General features: G+C 42.6%; 1 protein-coding gene across 7 annotated transcripts in view; it reads right to left on the bottom strand.

Annotated features, from left to right (window-relative positions):
- inpp4b (inositol polyphosphate-4-phosphatase type II B) overlaps positions 1 to 17661 on the bottom strand; it is a 200114-nt gene that overhangs the window by 14981 nt on the left and 167472 nt on the right. For all 7 annotated transcript variants that reach the window (XM_028976621.1, XM_028976619.1, XM_028976618.1 and 4 more), the window contains one exon: positions 7917 to 8100. In XM_028976621.1, the coding sequence (XP_028832454.1) occupies positions 7917 to 8100 (184 nt within the window). The remainder of the gene's footprint in view (positions 1 to 7916; positions 8101 to 17661) is intronic.

Below are 17661 nucleotides of genomic sequence, written 5' to 3' on the forward strand. Positions count from 1 at the left end.
AACAAGTCTTTCAGTAATGCTGGCAATAATAATAAAGGAGCTTTCCCGAGCCGTAATGTGCACAATCGTTCATCACAGAAAACCCACAGACGTGCCAGTATTTGACAGCGAGCAGGACAGCAGGCCTTCGGAAGGCATTGGTTGATCCTATATCGGCATTCCAAACTTTCACCGGTTAATCACACAACTCTGAGTGATTCATCCGTGGCCTTTATCCCTGTTGGACCAGCTAATAAAACCAAGCAGAAACCTGCTCCTCGAAATTATCATGACTCATGCCTGCAGATGCCGAGATACGGGAGCCTATAGACGGAAAGGGGAGACGCGGCTCTGGATCAGCCTCGAGGGGATAGAAAGGAATAAATAAATTGCCTGCTGGGAAGGGGACGAGAAAATCCTGCAGTCGACCAGCTTCTTAAAAACATTGTGTTGCATCTGTTGGATCACATTTTTATATTAAGCTACCCCAAAATTTCCTTATAAGTTGTTCCTTCTTTTTATAAAAAGCTGAACAAAACAGTGGATTGAAGTAATCATCAATCATGCAGCCTAGATCAGGTTTGTGTACATTAGAGTCTGGTCTAGAGTCCGCCCTGAAGGGACGAACCCGTCTGCAGCTGCTGGCTGACTTCTCAGCAGTGATGATTAGTCTTGAGAACTGTAATTGCACGGAGAAGAATTATTTAATATGACTGGTTAAATGCTGTTCGTTATTTAGTCATGATTAATGTAGCATTTTCAATGCATTGCTATGAAAACTTCAATTTAAAGGGACGGAAACATGGGCTATTCAGCGTGCCAACCCCAAAACGCATGCAAATCACACTCACCTACACACACAGACAAAAAAAAAAAGAATATATTAGGTGGAAAAACTTTCCAAGGGCCCCAAGGAATGTGGGTAAAATGTCAATCCACATTTAAATTGAACTTTGCTTATCTTTCGAATGTAATTTGGAAACTATCAGGCCATTTATTATTCATAGCATTTCCTGGGGTGACTGAACAAAGAGAGGAGCAGCATTTAGCTCATCCTGAATCCATTTGCAGCAGTTAGACTCTTAGTTATAGAGAGTGTGTCGCTTTCCAGTATGCAACTTGCACAGTTTTAGAATCCATGGCTTCTTAACTTTACTAACACTGCTCTTTCTCTACACATTTCTTTTCATATTTAACATATTTCTCTTTTTGTACCCTCTCACCATAACACAATAACACACTGAGTCGGAACTTGTTGCTCTAAATGGCCGTGACTCAAGCCCACTGATGCTGTAATGCACAAACCTATAGAAGGGAAGCAGTGACACAGCTATGGAATCTCACAATGACACAACATTTGTTTCTGTCTCTGGGGGAAAATGAGGCACAACCAAACGTTTTTTTAGGTGGCTTCATTATGTTGGCACAAACTTGTGTGAAAGACATGTGTAAAAAGCTACAAAAAGGTTACAGGGTTGCAACATTTTGCTGTTTTCTCTCTCTTCCCACACCAGATTAATAAACAGGTACCATACACATGCATCAAAATGAACCAGATGCCAAAGCTGGCTTGATAAAGCTTGAGTTCATTCCTACAAACCATGACGCAAGTGCATAGCTTAATAAATACAAGTGGTTATGATATTATGATACCATGGTGACAACATGACACCATATAGGCTCCTTCACCCAAAATATACTGGTACGAGATATGAATAATGAGTGTTCCGGAATGTTCTGAAGTATTATTTGTTGTGTGTGAAGAACATAATATTCCCCATTGTTGTGCCAACAATGCAGCCTCATGCAGAACAAAAATAATTCAATAACATATAAAAAAAATCTTCAGACAATCCAGCAAGGGAGATTAAAAATAGCTGTGAACTAAATTGTGTTTAGTTAAAAGCTTGAAATCTGGGGAGTGAAACAGAGATAGAAGAACAAAGTGCTTTCACAAAGCAGTAAGAAGGTACGTCTTTTCACTTCATGGGACATTCAGCTTGTGCGCAACATTAATAAAATAATTATCACATATGGTAGTATGCAGGGTCAACTAGTAAAAGCGTTGCATTGCCTTCAGTGTTTTTTAAATACTTAAAGTGTAATTAAATATATAAAATAAATAAATTACACTTACCATTATGCAGTACACACTTTTGCATTCCATATGTGATGCCTGGATTCATTTTCTTTATCAATTCATTACCACTCACAATAAAAGTAATCTGAAGATACAGTGCCCTCCAGTGGTCAAAATAACACGATGCATATCAAATCATTTACATGTACAATCATTAGTTACTTTTAGGAAAAGTATCCTTGCTCTGGGACACAACGGGAGTCAGTGGGGTTAGAACCTGTGACTTTCTGGTCTTCTAGGCGAGTGAGTTCCCCTCTAAATAAACATTCTGTGGTATTAGTGTTATAGCTACAATGGAAACAATTATAAAAAAAACATCATATAGGGCCTTTGTCTTTGCTTTTAGTAAAAATGAATATGGTCAACAGGATACTTGCATTCTTTTAAGTTCTCTGAGAAGAAAATACAGCAACCATCAATGGTTAACAGGAGAAATCCGAGGCCTGAGAGAGAATATACTTGATTAAAAATATGGTTGGTGTGTGTTCTACTCTGTTAAGTAAAATATATACCCTTTATCTTCCCCAAACCCAAAAGAGGGACACAAACTCTGTCGCCACAGGACTTTCCACAGTCAGCAGCAACAGTTTTCAAAAACGTAAAGTACTGTGACGCGCCGTGACAGGAAAGGAGAAGTCTTGTCCATCTTGAAGGATTCAGCAAATCGCTTTTTATTGATTACAAACCAGCAGGCGGCGCCAACAACCAATACCTACTCTTCAGGCTTACAGATAACGGGGAGGCGGCCCTTCTTCTCCTCTGACCCCGTACATCTACTCCCTGGTGTGCCGCTTCTCCCCTTGCACACGCTACATGAAATCCCCAGAACTCACATATCCCGAACCCCAACGAACACATTTACACATAACATGGCTAACTATTTACAGTACCCGTGCACGCCCGTCCCGACGCCGCGTATGTCACCCGCAAGGCATGCTGGTCCCAACTCATGGCCGGCCTCCGCCGCCACAGTATTAATTTCTTTCCACTAAATTCACCAGAGGCTACCACGTCATGGCACCTACGGTTCAACAGAAGAGCTACGCTGAAAGCCTGATGGACGGATTGGTGTTTTTGGGGCTGGTGATTGGTCAGAATGCTCAGATCTCTCACAATGGGAACATGAGCAAAGTGGATCTGGAGCAACTGCAGGATATTTCTGGATGGACGGATGGTTGAGTGCATTTGAGCTGTTTACCTGTCAAGGCGATGGTAGCGCTCTGGGAGGAAGGCGTGGATGCAATGCGATGCATTGGAGTGTCAGGGAACCATCGTGGTACTGCATTTGTGTAGCATGTAGCTAGGGATTAGTGCAGACCATGTACATGGCATCATTATAAGGATAATGCACACAGCAAAAATTGCTAAGGGAATATTCCGAGAAACAACCAACCCAATCCTATTCCATCAAAGAACAGCTGTTTCCTGCAGGCTATTAGGATGCACACCTCTGGTTCATTTTTGTGCATATTATCTGACATACTGTCTTTTGACAATTGGCCCTACTTTGTACAGTGCATTGTACACTGTATTTATATCATTATATATACTAGATACATATAATAATACAAGACATTCTCGTTTATGACTACTGTAAAAACGCACACATGAAGACCATGTGGTGTTGGAGAAGAGAATAGAGTGTGTAGAAAAAACTCTTTCTCCCTCCACACAGAGCACTGTATTTAACCACTCCAATTTGATGTTACCTGGCAGAAAGAGGCATGGCACAACAGAGGTTAAAAATGAACAGTTTCTAATTTATTAACACCGGTAAATAATTATTGTAGTTACATGTGAATATTGAATGTAAAAAGGTACCAAGGTTATAGAGAAAGTAAACATGAGAAGAAAGAGTAAAGAGGGAGAAGAGAAAGAGAAGGGAAGATAAAAGTCCCAGAAGCCTTCCGGCTTCTGAGGGAAAAAACCCCCTGAGCAAGATAGCTCAGAGGTCCCTTTTCCACATGTGTGCAGACATTTATACCCCTGGCCTACAGGAAGTTGTCACTGGCCTACAGGAAGTTGTCACTGACCAATCAGAACCTGTTGTTTCTGATGTCACGCCCCCGGTGCCTCCCATTTGGTGAAGACAAAGAGGGTGGGCGGTCCTGACGGCTGATACTTCGCACGTTGACGTCGGACAAAAGACATGTAAAAACCGGGGTGTCGAATCTTCACCCACAACCGTCGACACAGGAATGTTACACTTCCCCCTGCAGACATCTGTTATGCAAGACAAAGCAGGCTCCCACGATGTCCATTCTTACACTACATTTTAATAAGTGATAAAAATTACATTGATAGCAGAACATTTTCAAAATAAAACTACAATTGTAACCGTCTGGTTTGTAGTGAAACAACACTAATGCAAGAGTTTCATCAAAATATCCACTCCTTGACTTTATCACAGGAGCCAGAAATAAATTCTCTTCGAGCCCTCCCGGCACTTTTCAAGCATGAACATTGCACGTCAATACACCAAATGCAGACCTGATGTCTTGCTCGAAAGCAACAATCGTTTGCCCTGGTACAGTACATGGCTCGATGCTTCAGAGTTCTTATGGCCGCACTGCTGTAACAGTGTAGATGAATCTACAGTGTTAATCACATCTTGTCTGATGTGAAGCAACATGTTTGCAGCTTTTGTTTCTAAGCAATTGTTTGAACAATGAATGGTGATTGGAAGACTATCTCCATCTCCGTCTAGATGACAGGTGACAGGAAGTGCCGAGTGAGTCAGAACGATCCAGATTGCCTCCTGCATCCTCCTGCTCCCCAAAGCTGCAGAGCATCTGAGGAAGAACTCTTGTCATTGTAGCGCCACAGAGCTTTCATTATGGCTGCAGTAACACCTCCTGAATGCTCTCTCTCAGGACGCTAAAGATCCTGATCAAGATCGATCCGTGCCAGCAGCCAAATCGCTGGGGTGTAGTCTCCGCACAACCGTAGTCCAGGGTTTAAAGCGAGAGAGGGCCTGTCAGAGAACGGGTTACTAAGGCATACCTGAGCTTGCTGCAGACCTTCAACCGGAGGAGTTTGTAAAAGTGGGGTAGGGCGAAGGCACAAGCCTGCAATCTGCAGCTCAGACATCCCGGACCACAGGTTTTCAATACATGACAGATGAGCCACAGGGGTCCCTGGGTGACAATTCAGCAGGCGGAGGAGGCTGCGCTCTCTTCTCTCACAGACACTTAAACTACTACCGACACACACACACACACACACACACACACACACAGCTTGAGATTTCAATCAGGCGAGAGGCCACTGCTGACCACGGTGCTTGGTGGGCGCTTCTCTAATCAAGTCGGAGGGGAAGCGGCGACAGAGCGAATGTACCAATTAAAGCGCCTGATTGGGCCCTGCTGTGACACAAACAATCTCTCCGCAGCAGATTGCAGACTGACAGCGGCAGATGTAATTCATTAAATACGCTGATAAAACACCACAGTCTGTAATCTGCCCACTGGCCGGGGCAAGGCTTTTTATTATTATTCTTTTTTTTTTTATTTCGATGGCTTTGGTGACGTGGACTTTGACCGTTTGTCAAAAACTGTAGTGCGCATCTTAACATTTTAACCAAAACTTCTGCATCAACAGAGGTGCTAAGGCATTTTGTCAGTGGGGTTAATAAGTAACGGTGTAAAATGGATGATGAAATATGATTTATTATGAACTATTGGCAATGTTTGTGTAAAGATAATTGATTATTGTCTGTCCAGATAAATGGTTTGGTCCAAGTTTTCAGAAAAGATTAGAGTTTATTGGCAAATGAGAGAGGTTGGACTTACTGTTTATTCTTTATTCTTAATGTGTTTATTTAATTTATTTTGTTGAAGTATTATTTAATATACGGAATCTGCCTCCAAACAGCATCCACTTCTGTGTCATCTTCCCTGCCACCATCACTGCTCGGCTGTCCAGTTCCACATGAGCATGATTTTTTCAGAGGAAAGACTGAAAAAGAAGCACGGTTCCGCTGGAAACATAAAAATGATGTCTGCACAGCTCAATGTTTCATTAATGCTGGATGTGCGCAAGAGAAAAAAAAGTTCCAAGCAAAAGTAGAGGCTATTCTGCCTCCAGTGTTTCCAACTTGTGCTTTCAGCAAGTGTAGCACAACTGAAGGAATGATGAATGTACAGTGCTTGAAAAGAGAAATTCAACATTTCACTGTTCTACCATTACTGGAATAACAATTATCAGTATTTCAGCCAGTAAGCAGCTTTGGATCACAATAAAGTAAATTTGTCTGCCGGTACTGTACGTGACTTATAGACATAAAGAGTCTGATGAATGCTATACTGTATGCAGCAGTTCTGATATATTCATGGAAATCAGTCATATTAATTATTCCAAACCATATTTGTCTTCAGCTTTAGGACTAAGCACACACCATGTACATAAATTCATTCAGAATTATAGTCTGAAGTAGCTGGAATTTAATTCAAATCAACACACATCCAAATCAAACACAGAATAAAATGTACACTTCACCCACTGGACGGGGGTGGAGTTCTGTGATTTCAAAAGCTATTAAAAGGCCCTTATGTTTCTTTAATGAAGGATGTTGGTACAGTGTTGAATGGGATCAATTTCCATGAAGGGTACAAACTTTGAAATGAGCCATCAGAAGAGAGAAGAGAGGTGATTCGGTGCTAAGGGCAGTGTTTAATAAAGGGCCAATATCTCCATTGAACAAGCAACTAATCTGTACTCTGTTCTTTAAAGCAGGCATTAAAAACCATGTGAGAAACTTTTATGTGAGAAATTCTGAAAAAAATACATTCTGAAGCTACCTGTGGTTTTTTTTTTTTAAATTCCCTGTTCTTTTTAGATGGCCTCTACCACTGACCCATGCTGGACTGAAATATTGATAGCCCTTTTCCATTGACAGGGAACTGGCACTTGAAACTATCAGTATTCCCCAAACCAGGCCAAGTTTTCAACAGTTTGTGGTGGAACCAGTGCTCTTCCAGGTCCGCAGTAAAGGAAGTCACACAGAAATGCCATTATGAGTACTGCACCATAAGGAATCGCAGATTAAAATTTACACTGTGGGTGTGATTATCTGACAATTAAAAAGGCCATGAGTGATAAAATTCCAATTAGCCTTTTTAAGCGCCACAAATTCCACAATGGATCCACGATGGCTGCTAAGGGTACGGGCTAAACAGTGAGCAGACTGTTCTCCAAAAAGGCACATTTTTACCCTGTCTTCATGAATAGTGCATGAGTTGCGAGAAAAGTACCCAGTGGGTAATGTAAGGCAGTGGCTCATCCAAGCGAGACATAACTCTATATCAATCGCCTACGTTACTCCATACAGTACTCATATAACATCCCCTTCGGAGTTCTCCATCTTCAACATCAATGAACCATAATAATAGCATAACGAAAGAGCTGATAACATCGCCGTGAACAGCAGTGGCTTGCAGCTCTGCCGTATAAGTTTACTACATTCTGCCTGAAGAGAGACAGACGGCGCGATAAAGTTCTCAACGGTGCATCTTTTGATGAATGTGGGTTCAGATGCAGGTCACCAGCATCCACTCAGGTTATTCTTGAACAGAAGTACCATAGGCAGGTCATGTTTGAGTACATGGGGTGGTAGCACCCTAGTGGGTAAGAAGACCACAAAGTCACAGGTGCAATGCCCACATATTACCATTGTGTCCCTGAGCTCAACCCTGAGTGTCTCCAGGGGGACTGTCCCTGTAACTACTAATTGTAAGTCTCTTAGGATTTGGAGTCTGATAAATGCTGTAAATGTAGGACAGAAGAGCAGAATCCTCACCTTATCCGCCAGAGCCTTTAGTCCATCTCGAAGTCCTTCGGCTGAGTGCTGCTGGGCGGCCTGAAGAAGTCGGTCACTGAGACTGGTGATGAGCGGCTGTAGCTGGGCCACACTGCTCAGCACCTCTCGCGCTTTTGCTGTCTGCTCCGGGCCGTAGTAGATACACTGATATGCAGTGCTGCAGCTGAATAGAAAGGCAGAATTATTAATGGACTGGATGCAAATGGAAAAGCAATTTTACTTTTGTGGTCATTTTTACAGGTCTTGTGGAGAGGGTTGTGTACAGTGTGTTATGTCCTGGTATTTTTGGTGTGTTTGCAGGTGCCTGGAGGCGACGCAATTTGTTGTTTGTTTGTTTTCTCTGTTTTTCCATTTTGTTTGTCGTTATTCATAGTAATTAGCTTCGTATGTATTTCTTCTTTATTTAAATATTTATTTGTTAATAAAATACTTGTTAAAATTCTCGTCTTAGCAGGTTTACGTTTTTGTCCTTTCTTTTGTTATGGTCCGGAGCCCCTAGTCCGCCTCATAACAAGTGTGAATGTGTAATATATTAATAATTTTTCCTTTTGGTAAACATTGAAACATTGAAATCGCACAAACTCCACACAAAGGTAAAACATGCTTAAAAAACCTAAGCATTTTGCACTTCATGTTTTTTTGAGGGCTGATTTCTGATGCAGTACTCCTTATAGAAAAGGACACATCACACTTCTGGAACAGAAAATAACCAAAGAGCTTAAGATGGAGGGAGCTCAGGTGCTGCTGAGTTTGTCTGACTCATTTAGCTTCACTTTGAGATTCTCTACCAGATCTTGACTAATTAGTCAGACAAGACATTATATTACAATAAAAAAATTATAATTAAAAATGTCTTTATTAGCTTCTAGTATTTCAAATAATCAAGAATGAAACACACATGTTAAATATATTGCGGATGTGCATTGTGCAAATTGACTGTGACTGGAGACTGGAAATGCTGTAGGTGACGTCAGAGGCTGGAGACGGGTGTTTTGAAAGTGTTGTCAGGAAGAAATCCAAAGTTCAGTTTCAACAGCCAAAAGAGATGAGGGAATTCAGCCAGCAGCAGGTGGAAACACCCGCTGCTGGAAACGCATCTCTACGAAACTCAGTCAAGTCCCTAACTGATAATGTAAGGCATCTAAGTGAAGAAAAAAAATGAAAGAGACTGTAATCGATCTCCAGGCCCACAGAATGAGAGATTACCTGGTGTTTTCAGGCTCCATACCGTTTCAGGACTCACAGTAATGTTCTTCAGTCTTTCCAGTTTTCCCCTACATCCCACCCCAATCACCCCTTTGTTAGCTTTTTTCACTACACCCCTTTTCCTATTGCACCGATCACCTGCTTTTCTCCTCATTCCTTCTGAACACCCTTGATTTTTACAAATTTTTTTGCACAGCATGCACATACATATAGAACACACACAGGCATGTACACACTCACATGCAGTATGCAACATTAACTACAAACACACATCTGTGGACACACTAAGGTTTGTCACATGGAATGTGCATGGAGCTGGCTCCAGAGAGAAGAGGTTCAAATTATTTAGCCAACTTAAAAAACTTCAGGCAGATGTAGTTTGTTTTTTTCTTTTACAAGAAACTAATAGACCGACACAGCGACAGATGACCTAAAAACACCATTATGTGTTCCTTATGTGTTCTCAGCCTGCTATAACTCTCAGCAAAGGGTAGTAGCAAATTTAATACAGAAATATGTTAATTTCAAAGTATTCAAAGTTATAGATCCAGATGGTATTATATTGCCAGTATATATATGGCCCAAATGCTGATGACCCCTCATTTTTTCATTTTTTATTGCACTCTCTGAACACCCATATTGTGCACTTGTCCTTGGGGGTGACCTCAACTTTGCGCTAAATAAAGAAATGGACAGGCTTAGTACAGCTGGAATTCAGTGTAATTGGGAATCTATAAATCTACAGTACATGAATGACTACAGACTTTGTGATGCAGGGTGTTCTTTTCACCCAAACTGCAGAGAATATACTTTCTTCTCACATGAAATTATCAATAGAAAAACTACATTTTTAAGAGTTTGCTGGCAAAATTTAAACAAGATAACAAATCGGGTCAAAATCTAGCCAACCAGTTAAAAATAAATAAAGATACAATATGCGCTGTTAAAGACTTAAATTGGGACACAGTATACAACCCTGTAAGAATAAACAACACTTCACCACACATCACTCACCACACATAAACCCATTTAAAGACAAAATTGCTCAGTTTCTTGAAAACATAACCCACCCAAAATTATCAGGCAATCAAGCGATGGCATTGGACTCTCCACTAACACCAGGAAGCCCTGAATAGAATGGCCAATAAAAAGGTCCCCAGGTTTCCAGCTGAATTCTGTGAAAAATTATGGACAACTGGACAACCAACTTTGTATAGAATGTTACAGGAAAGTAAGGAAAATGGTAGACTTCCAGCTCATATGAACTCTACCAACAATCTGTTGCTAAAACCATACAAGAACCCTACATTTCCTTCCAGCTTTAGCCTGATATTCCTTAGTAATGTTGACCTTAAAATAATTTGTAAAGCTATCTTTAAAAGAATAGAGATGATAACCTTGATCAAAAATTATCTCGACCAATCTGGCTTCACTCATCAACAAATAAACAAATAGATTATTCATGCAACAAAAGCACTGAAATGAAAAAAGTACCAGGCAGTGATTTCCACTCTCCCCCTCACTTTTTGCAGTTTTTATTGAACCGCTAGCAGCTGCAATTAGATATGCTGTGTGGATGATGTGTTACTTTTCTCCAGCATTCACAAACCAGCAAACCATGAGGTAATTACATTAATGAACTCTTTCTCAAGAGTATCAGTCTATTCAATAAACTGGTTAAAATCTACAGTCCTTCTGATTACCAGCTGCTTCCAGAATTCGTCTTCCATCCCACTACAATCTGGATATATAAAAAATTATAAATGGTTTACATAATTAAATTAAACCACATTCCACTTTTAAAGAAGGTACAAGATTATCTGGCCAGATGGAAATCGCTACCCATATCACTCATGGGAAAGGTTGTCTCAATAAAACAACTGTTTTACAAGAATTAACTAAATATTTGCAATGATCCCAAGCAAACCATCATCTGACTGGTTTAGGTCGCTAGACTCCTCCATTTGTAAATTGCTTTGGAAAGATAAACCACCCTGTATTAGCATAAAAACGCTGCAAAAAAGCACTAACAAACTTTTAGACCTACCTAAGTTTTATTACTATTTCAAAGCCAACAGGCAACAGCACGTTGCAGGGTAGTTAAAACCTACCCACATAGATGAACCTCGGATGGACGCAAAACAGGTCCTATACAACAATATAGATATTTCTGACATACCATTCATTAGCTCAATCATCAAAAACACATATCACCTCAACTCTGACAGCAATGTGGGAGTTTCTAATAATGACTGGGTTGTCACAAATCCCATGCAAACACACACCCATTTGGTGTATTCAAGGAAAATACGTCATTCCATTCAACATCCTAGTTTAACAATATAGCATTAACAAGAATAGATTCGTAGAATATCAACATGTTAAATCCTAGTAATTCTGGTGCAGTTCCTAAAGAAACAAAAAAAATCTAAAAACTCCCAAATTACTGTCCTATTGCTAAATGGGAGGAGGATCAACTTAGACGTCAATTTCTAGTCAGGGGCATCTGGGGTTTCCGTAGGAGTGGGGATCTGGCGGCTTGTGTAAGGGGTGGGGGGTTGTACCAGCAGTTGCTTGCAGTGCTGCTGGGGGGGTCCTGTGTTGGTGAATATAGGTTACAGACCTGGTGGCTATGCCACTTTAGTCAGCAGGGAGGTTACACATTCACTCTCCAGGCGGGGGGGGGATCAATCATGGGTGGAGGATGGACCCAACCCAGGTGTCTTAATGTCTTATGTAGTCTGGGAGTTGACTGAATGTTGAGGTTGGTCTAGTTTTTCTTTTGTGATGGGTCCCGTAGGACCTGGGCTCAACGGGGACTGGTAGTTCCGCCACCATGGACCCCAGTGTGGGTGGGCCTAGAGTGGGGATTGCCCATCAGGGTCAACCTTGCCCCTGATCCTTTCCTCCCAGTCCCTAAATGCCTCCCCTTCCCACTCAGTCATACCAACATACAAATTAGGGCTTAAGATGCAGTTGTGTGGCTGGTGTGGAGGGGAGGTATTCCTCTTTTGTCCCCTTGTGGCCACCTGTGGGGCAGTGGTGGCCAAGCGGTTAAGGAAGTGGCCCCGTAATCAGAAGGTTGCCGGTTCGAATCCTGATCCGCCACAGTGCACCGTCCCCACACACTGCTCCCCTGTCATGGCTGCCCACTGCTCACTCGGGGTGATGGGTTAAATGCAGAGGACAAATTTCACTGTGTGCACCGTGTGCTGTGCTGCTGTGTATCACATGTGACAATCACTTCACTTTCACCTGCACATTTAAGCGGGCGAGGGGAGGCATGGGGTCTTCTAACACCCTCGCTCCCTGTTTGCACCTGGTCAGGGGTCTGGGCTGGTGGGCTTTCTTGCTGCTACTGGGTGGTCTTGCTTCCACCCCCAGCATGAAAGGAGACAGTCTCCTGGGTGTGGGGTAGACTGCCCTTCTGTGGGCTGTGATCCTTGGATCTGAGATATTAGAGTAAGTATGAGGAGTGTGAATAACTGCGTTTATTTTTGTGTGTCTCCATTTTGGGTGAATGTGTGAATATCTGCATATGTGTGTATGAGGGTAGGAATGTGTGTTTATGTTTGTGGGTGCCTGCTTGTCTATGACTATGTGGCAGGTTGGGTCCAGGGGTGGAAGCCAACTGCCCCCCTCAACATTCCCTGCTGGTGGATGAGGCCCCCGACCACCAGTGTGTTGGTGGTTCTCAGTGGCTGGCTGCCCAGTGGTAGACTGGCTCACTCCCGGGGTCCTGGCCCTTCTGGGTCTGTTAGGTCCCTGGCAGGGGGTGGTGTCCTTGGATCTCTGGGTCGCTGGGCCCATTACCTGCGTCTGGCACCCGGTGGAGCCTGCAGGTCCACCGCCGCGTCCCCCCCTAGGGTACCCCCTACCCCCTCTGGGGTTCTCCTCTGGCAATTTCTAGGTGGGGGCTGCAATTATTCCTGCGATGACCGTCTTAGGACTCCCCACAAACATTATTTAGCACTTGCATGGAGAAACCTTGTGGCCACGGGTGCATTCACACACACAGGTGTGCACTCAGGGCTACACTAGAGGTGCACAAATAAATACTCACAGACACATCATCTGAAACAGCTGAACATGTCTTGTATTATTAGTACTGTGCAGTTAAATAACATTTAATATTCATGATTTACTGTGATTTATACAGATGTTGCTTGTTGCTATGCTTTTCTGCTGTTTCTTTTTTGCCTGTTTAAGCAGGAACAGAAGCAGATGGTCAGTGTTCGCTCCCTGTCCTTCTCAAAACCCCCTTCTTTTCTCCTTCAACCTCTCCCTCCTCTATATTTCGACTGTCTGCCCAACTTGTCTTTTTCTCTCTCCTTTTTCCACTGTCCCCCGGTCATGTCTGTCGTGATTGTAACGAGTTAAATAAGAAAAATAAAAAAAATCATAATTTATTGAAAAAATGTCAGGATGACAGCACAGATACACATACACACTTTTATGTGTCAACTGTGTTACTGACCATCTAGAAAAAAATAGATAAAGATACAGTAAGTGGTTTATAGTTCTTGATATGTCTCCAGACAAAAAAAACAATACAAAAGGCAATCAAAGACTAATTATCAGATTACGGTCAGCACACTGGCCTTCTCAGATAATTCGCTCTGATTGACTAAAGTTTGCAAAAGACTTTCAAACAGGCACAGATAGAGGCCAGCCTAACTCTCTAACTGGGCCACAGCCTGCAGTCACATCCTCGTACGTAATTGACTGAAAACAAAGCTGGTGCAGTGGGTCCAGTCCGTGGCAGTCTGAGGAGCTTTGATTATGGGTTGCTGTCATCAGATAAGTGACAACAGGCCAGACCTTCCCCTTAACTTCAGCAGTTGCCAGCGAAGCCACGCGATACAGAGGAACAGGCGAGAAAGGAAGGGTGTCTGTAAATGTCCGTCATTGCCACCCGGGTTAGCCTGAGAAGCGCTGGCCTTATCATTAGTCTAATTAGCTCCCGGGAGGACCGCCACCCACTGCTCCTCAGCGCCAATCAAAGCCTTAACTAAAAGCGAGGACAGGCATACTAAAAACATGCTTGCCAGATTTATTTTCACACCTACAGGCCACAACTGCCAGACCATCGCAGCACAGAATGACTGGATTTTAAAATTGCTTAAGGGTGTGAAAACATAAAGGGGATCCAAGACATTTTAATAATAATAAAAAAAAGGAAATGTAATCAGATCCACATGTTTTAATGATCCAGCTGCACCGTCTGCAATGTCCAAACACCAATCGGGTATCAATACCAAAAAGGCAACATGCCACTGTGGAAGATGCCAACACAAGGAGACTTATAATCAGGGTCTTATAATTAATCTGGCAAGCTGGTTGGCAGCACCGGTTGTGAATGTGCTCTGTTGGCTGCCGCTGTTCTCCTGCTCATGTTCTGATGACGCAGAAAAGGGAATAGAAATCCTGCCCGCTCGGCATGATACTTCTAGGAAATTGTTTTTTGGATGCTGAAGCCCAGTGACGAACAATACTTCTACGACACAGCCGCGGATAATGACTCTGTGCGGCAAAGCACCTGATGCCACAGGAGAGAGCGAGGATTTGAACCACATCTTGTTAGTGGAGGGGGTCTTAATTGCTTTATCAGCACGGCTGTCTATCTAATAGCCTCCTTGGAGGCAAAATGCATGAAAAACAGCAAGTCGGGGGATCAAAAACAAGCTGGCGCAAACAAATCACTCCACACAGTCGACATTAAAACAGACATCTGACCCACTCAACCTGATATTGCTCCATCAAACAAGGAGCAGGAGGCTTTACAAATCAATTAGAGTCCGAACCTTGTGGCCCATGTTTGTGGCCATATTTTTGCACAGCTGCCAATCGGAGGCAATGTACTTTCCTTGTTGTTTTCTCCTTTAGAGAGAAGACACCCGCCCTTGGTGTCCCAAGAAATTGTGAAAGTCAAGCCTCCATGTTGCTCCAGACTCCCCCCAGAAGCAGCCGTGTGTATTAGTGGTGAACGTGATGGATGGGAATGGTTTATGACAGTAATGAGGGGAAGGGAAAGCGGTGGGCCTGGCGGTGAAATTAGGCATCGGCCTCCAGCGTGTCTCTAATTAATAGTGCAGTCGAGAGAGGGGGAAGTAGAAGTAAGAAGGGCGTAAAGAAGCGAGCTGAGGAACAGCATGGTGCCAACTGATCCAGGGCCAGCTAGGGCCTGATCACACTGGCAAGGCTGTGACAGACCATGAAGTACTGGTCTCCAACCAGCTGGGGGTTGAGTGTGGCACAGAGGCTGTGAAAAACAGTAAAGAGAATAAAATGGAGCTTTGCAGAGGCCGCTTTAGTAATGCCTGAGTGCTAATCCTTACTTAGAAAATAATCCTTTCTTTAAAATAAAAGCTTGTAAAGCATTCTAAACATTCAGAACTAATTCCACAAGAACAGAGAAGTAGGGCGACAGTGTTAAGCACAGAAGATTCACACACAACCACACACACAACCACACACACACACACAGTGTTACATTTCTATACATTGAGTTCATATACAACATGCCGTCTGTCCTCAAGTCTGAGGACAACCTACCCTTACTCTAAACCTGCATATTCTGAGTGTAGGGGTACGGTGTAGGTTGCAGGTCATGTGCCCCTCCCCTTCATTTTCAGTTTTGCTGTTAAAAAGGACGCCTGCACCTGCGTCCTACAACTGTGCAGCGTGACTGCCATCAATCTTTGATTTCCAGGCAACCACAGGACACATTCCCAGATATACAGTTTTTGTTGATAGTGTATATAAAATAGCACATGTAAAATAATGTATAAAACAATAATTTACTGTGATTCTAAAACTCAACCAAATATATAATATGGACTTCCCACGAAGATGCTCCCTCAAGGCAGATGCTGTTTGACCTTGAGGAGAATGTGAGCATCTGTGTTTGCCCATGTACTACTCTATTAGTAAGGACACACACACGTGCACATGACCTTATGGTTGGGGCAACCTTCACACTGTTACAGGCTGTGACTGCTCTCTATAGACACCCTTTACACAAACACACCCATTTGTAAAAAATCAATAACACAGGCAAGTCCAGATCTAAGGACACACAAATTATGTGAGTACAACTCCATCATATTGTCCTATGTGGAGGAACCAGTAGAAACAACTGCAGGGAAAATAAGACCTTGTTAAGAAAAAGAGATACACGCTTTAATGAAAAATTCATAGTCAATCACAAGGTGGGGCAGAAGGCTTCTGGGAGCCCGAATGCAGGCTATTGATTGGTCATTCTTTGCCAGCTGCCTGCTTCACCATTGCTTCTGCATATTACACAGAGCGACCCTGGTACCCCTGACATAATGGATCTGTGAAGAGCTCCCTGCTCATCTTATCCCCCTCTGTGGCTCACAATGTTGCAGGAACAAAGACGGATGGGCCTTTTATTGCCCTCTCACTATCACATTTTCTCTCAATGCAGCCTCAACAACCCCCTCTTCCCAGCCCCTTTCTACCACCGTCCCTTTGATGATTTAATATTGGGCTGAATGGCCATGTTTCGCGTCTTGTCAATTGTTCATTTTTAATCAAACACAGTTCTACAAAAGACCCCAGCAGGAAGGTGAGATACGGGGCAGAACAAGTTCATGTGAATGTGCTATGGCATCCTGAGCGTGTGAAGGACAGCTGGGCTTCCACTGCCAAGAGTAAAACTGTCACACATTTCACAACATACTTCTAAAATGAGTGGCACAAGCAACAAAAATGCTTATGCTTCTGTGCACCGTTAAGCCCTTTCAAACTAAGAACAAAGAAAAGTGAGAACTAATAAGTATTATCAGTAAAATCCCAATTGCAGTGTACTGCATGTGCTCACAGCAACATAAAGCATCTATTTGACCCCTGATGATGAGAGACAAGTGACTTGATTTCAGGTCAGAAGTGGTTTTGGAATCTTACTCGACAGCAAGGCAGAAAATGTAGAAAATTTCTACTGCAGTGAGTCCTTAGCAAAGACAAACAAGGAACTAAAATAGTCCTTTCCATTGTACTCCTGGAACAGTCAACAAAGCATGTAGGGTAATTGATTTGACTCTAGGAATGCATTCTTGTCCCCCTGAATGCACACACTTGTGCACACAATACTAAATTACAGTCATTTTTACTTTTCAACACAATTTCTAACCATTATATATAATAATAGATCAAATTAGACTTTAGGTAGTAATACATGCAGTTGTGATTACCCCCAAAACACCACAGGGGAGTGGGATGGGATGAGTTGAGATTCTGGGTGAGGAAAGTGACTGGAACATATTTTATTCTGTCATGGGATTAGGATGGCACTGAAAATCCACTCCTGTGTCAGAGTCAAAGCCAAACCTTTTTATCCCTCTCTCTCATATACACACACACACACACACACACACACACACACACATACACAGTATAGGCCAAAGGTTTGGACACACCTTCTAATTCAATGTGTTTTCTTTATTTTCATGACCAATTACATTGATAGATTCTCACTGAAGGCATCAAAACTATG

The sequence above is a fragment of the Denticeps clupeoides genome, chromosome 4, assembly GCF_900700375.1.
Source record: "Denticeps clupeoides chromosome 4, fDenClu1.1, whole genome shotgun sequence".
Classification (NCBI taxonomy): Eukaryota; Metazoa; Chordata; class Actinopteri; order Clupeiformes; family Denticipitidae; genus Denticeps; species Denticeps clupeoides.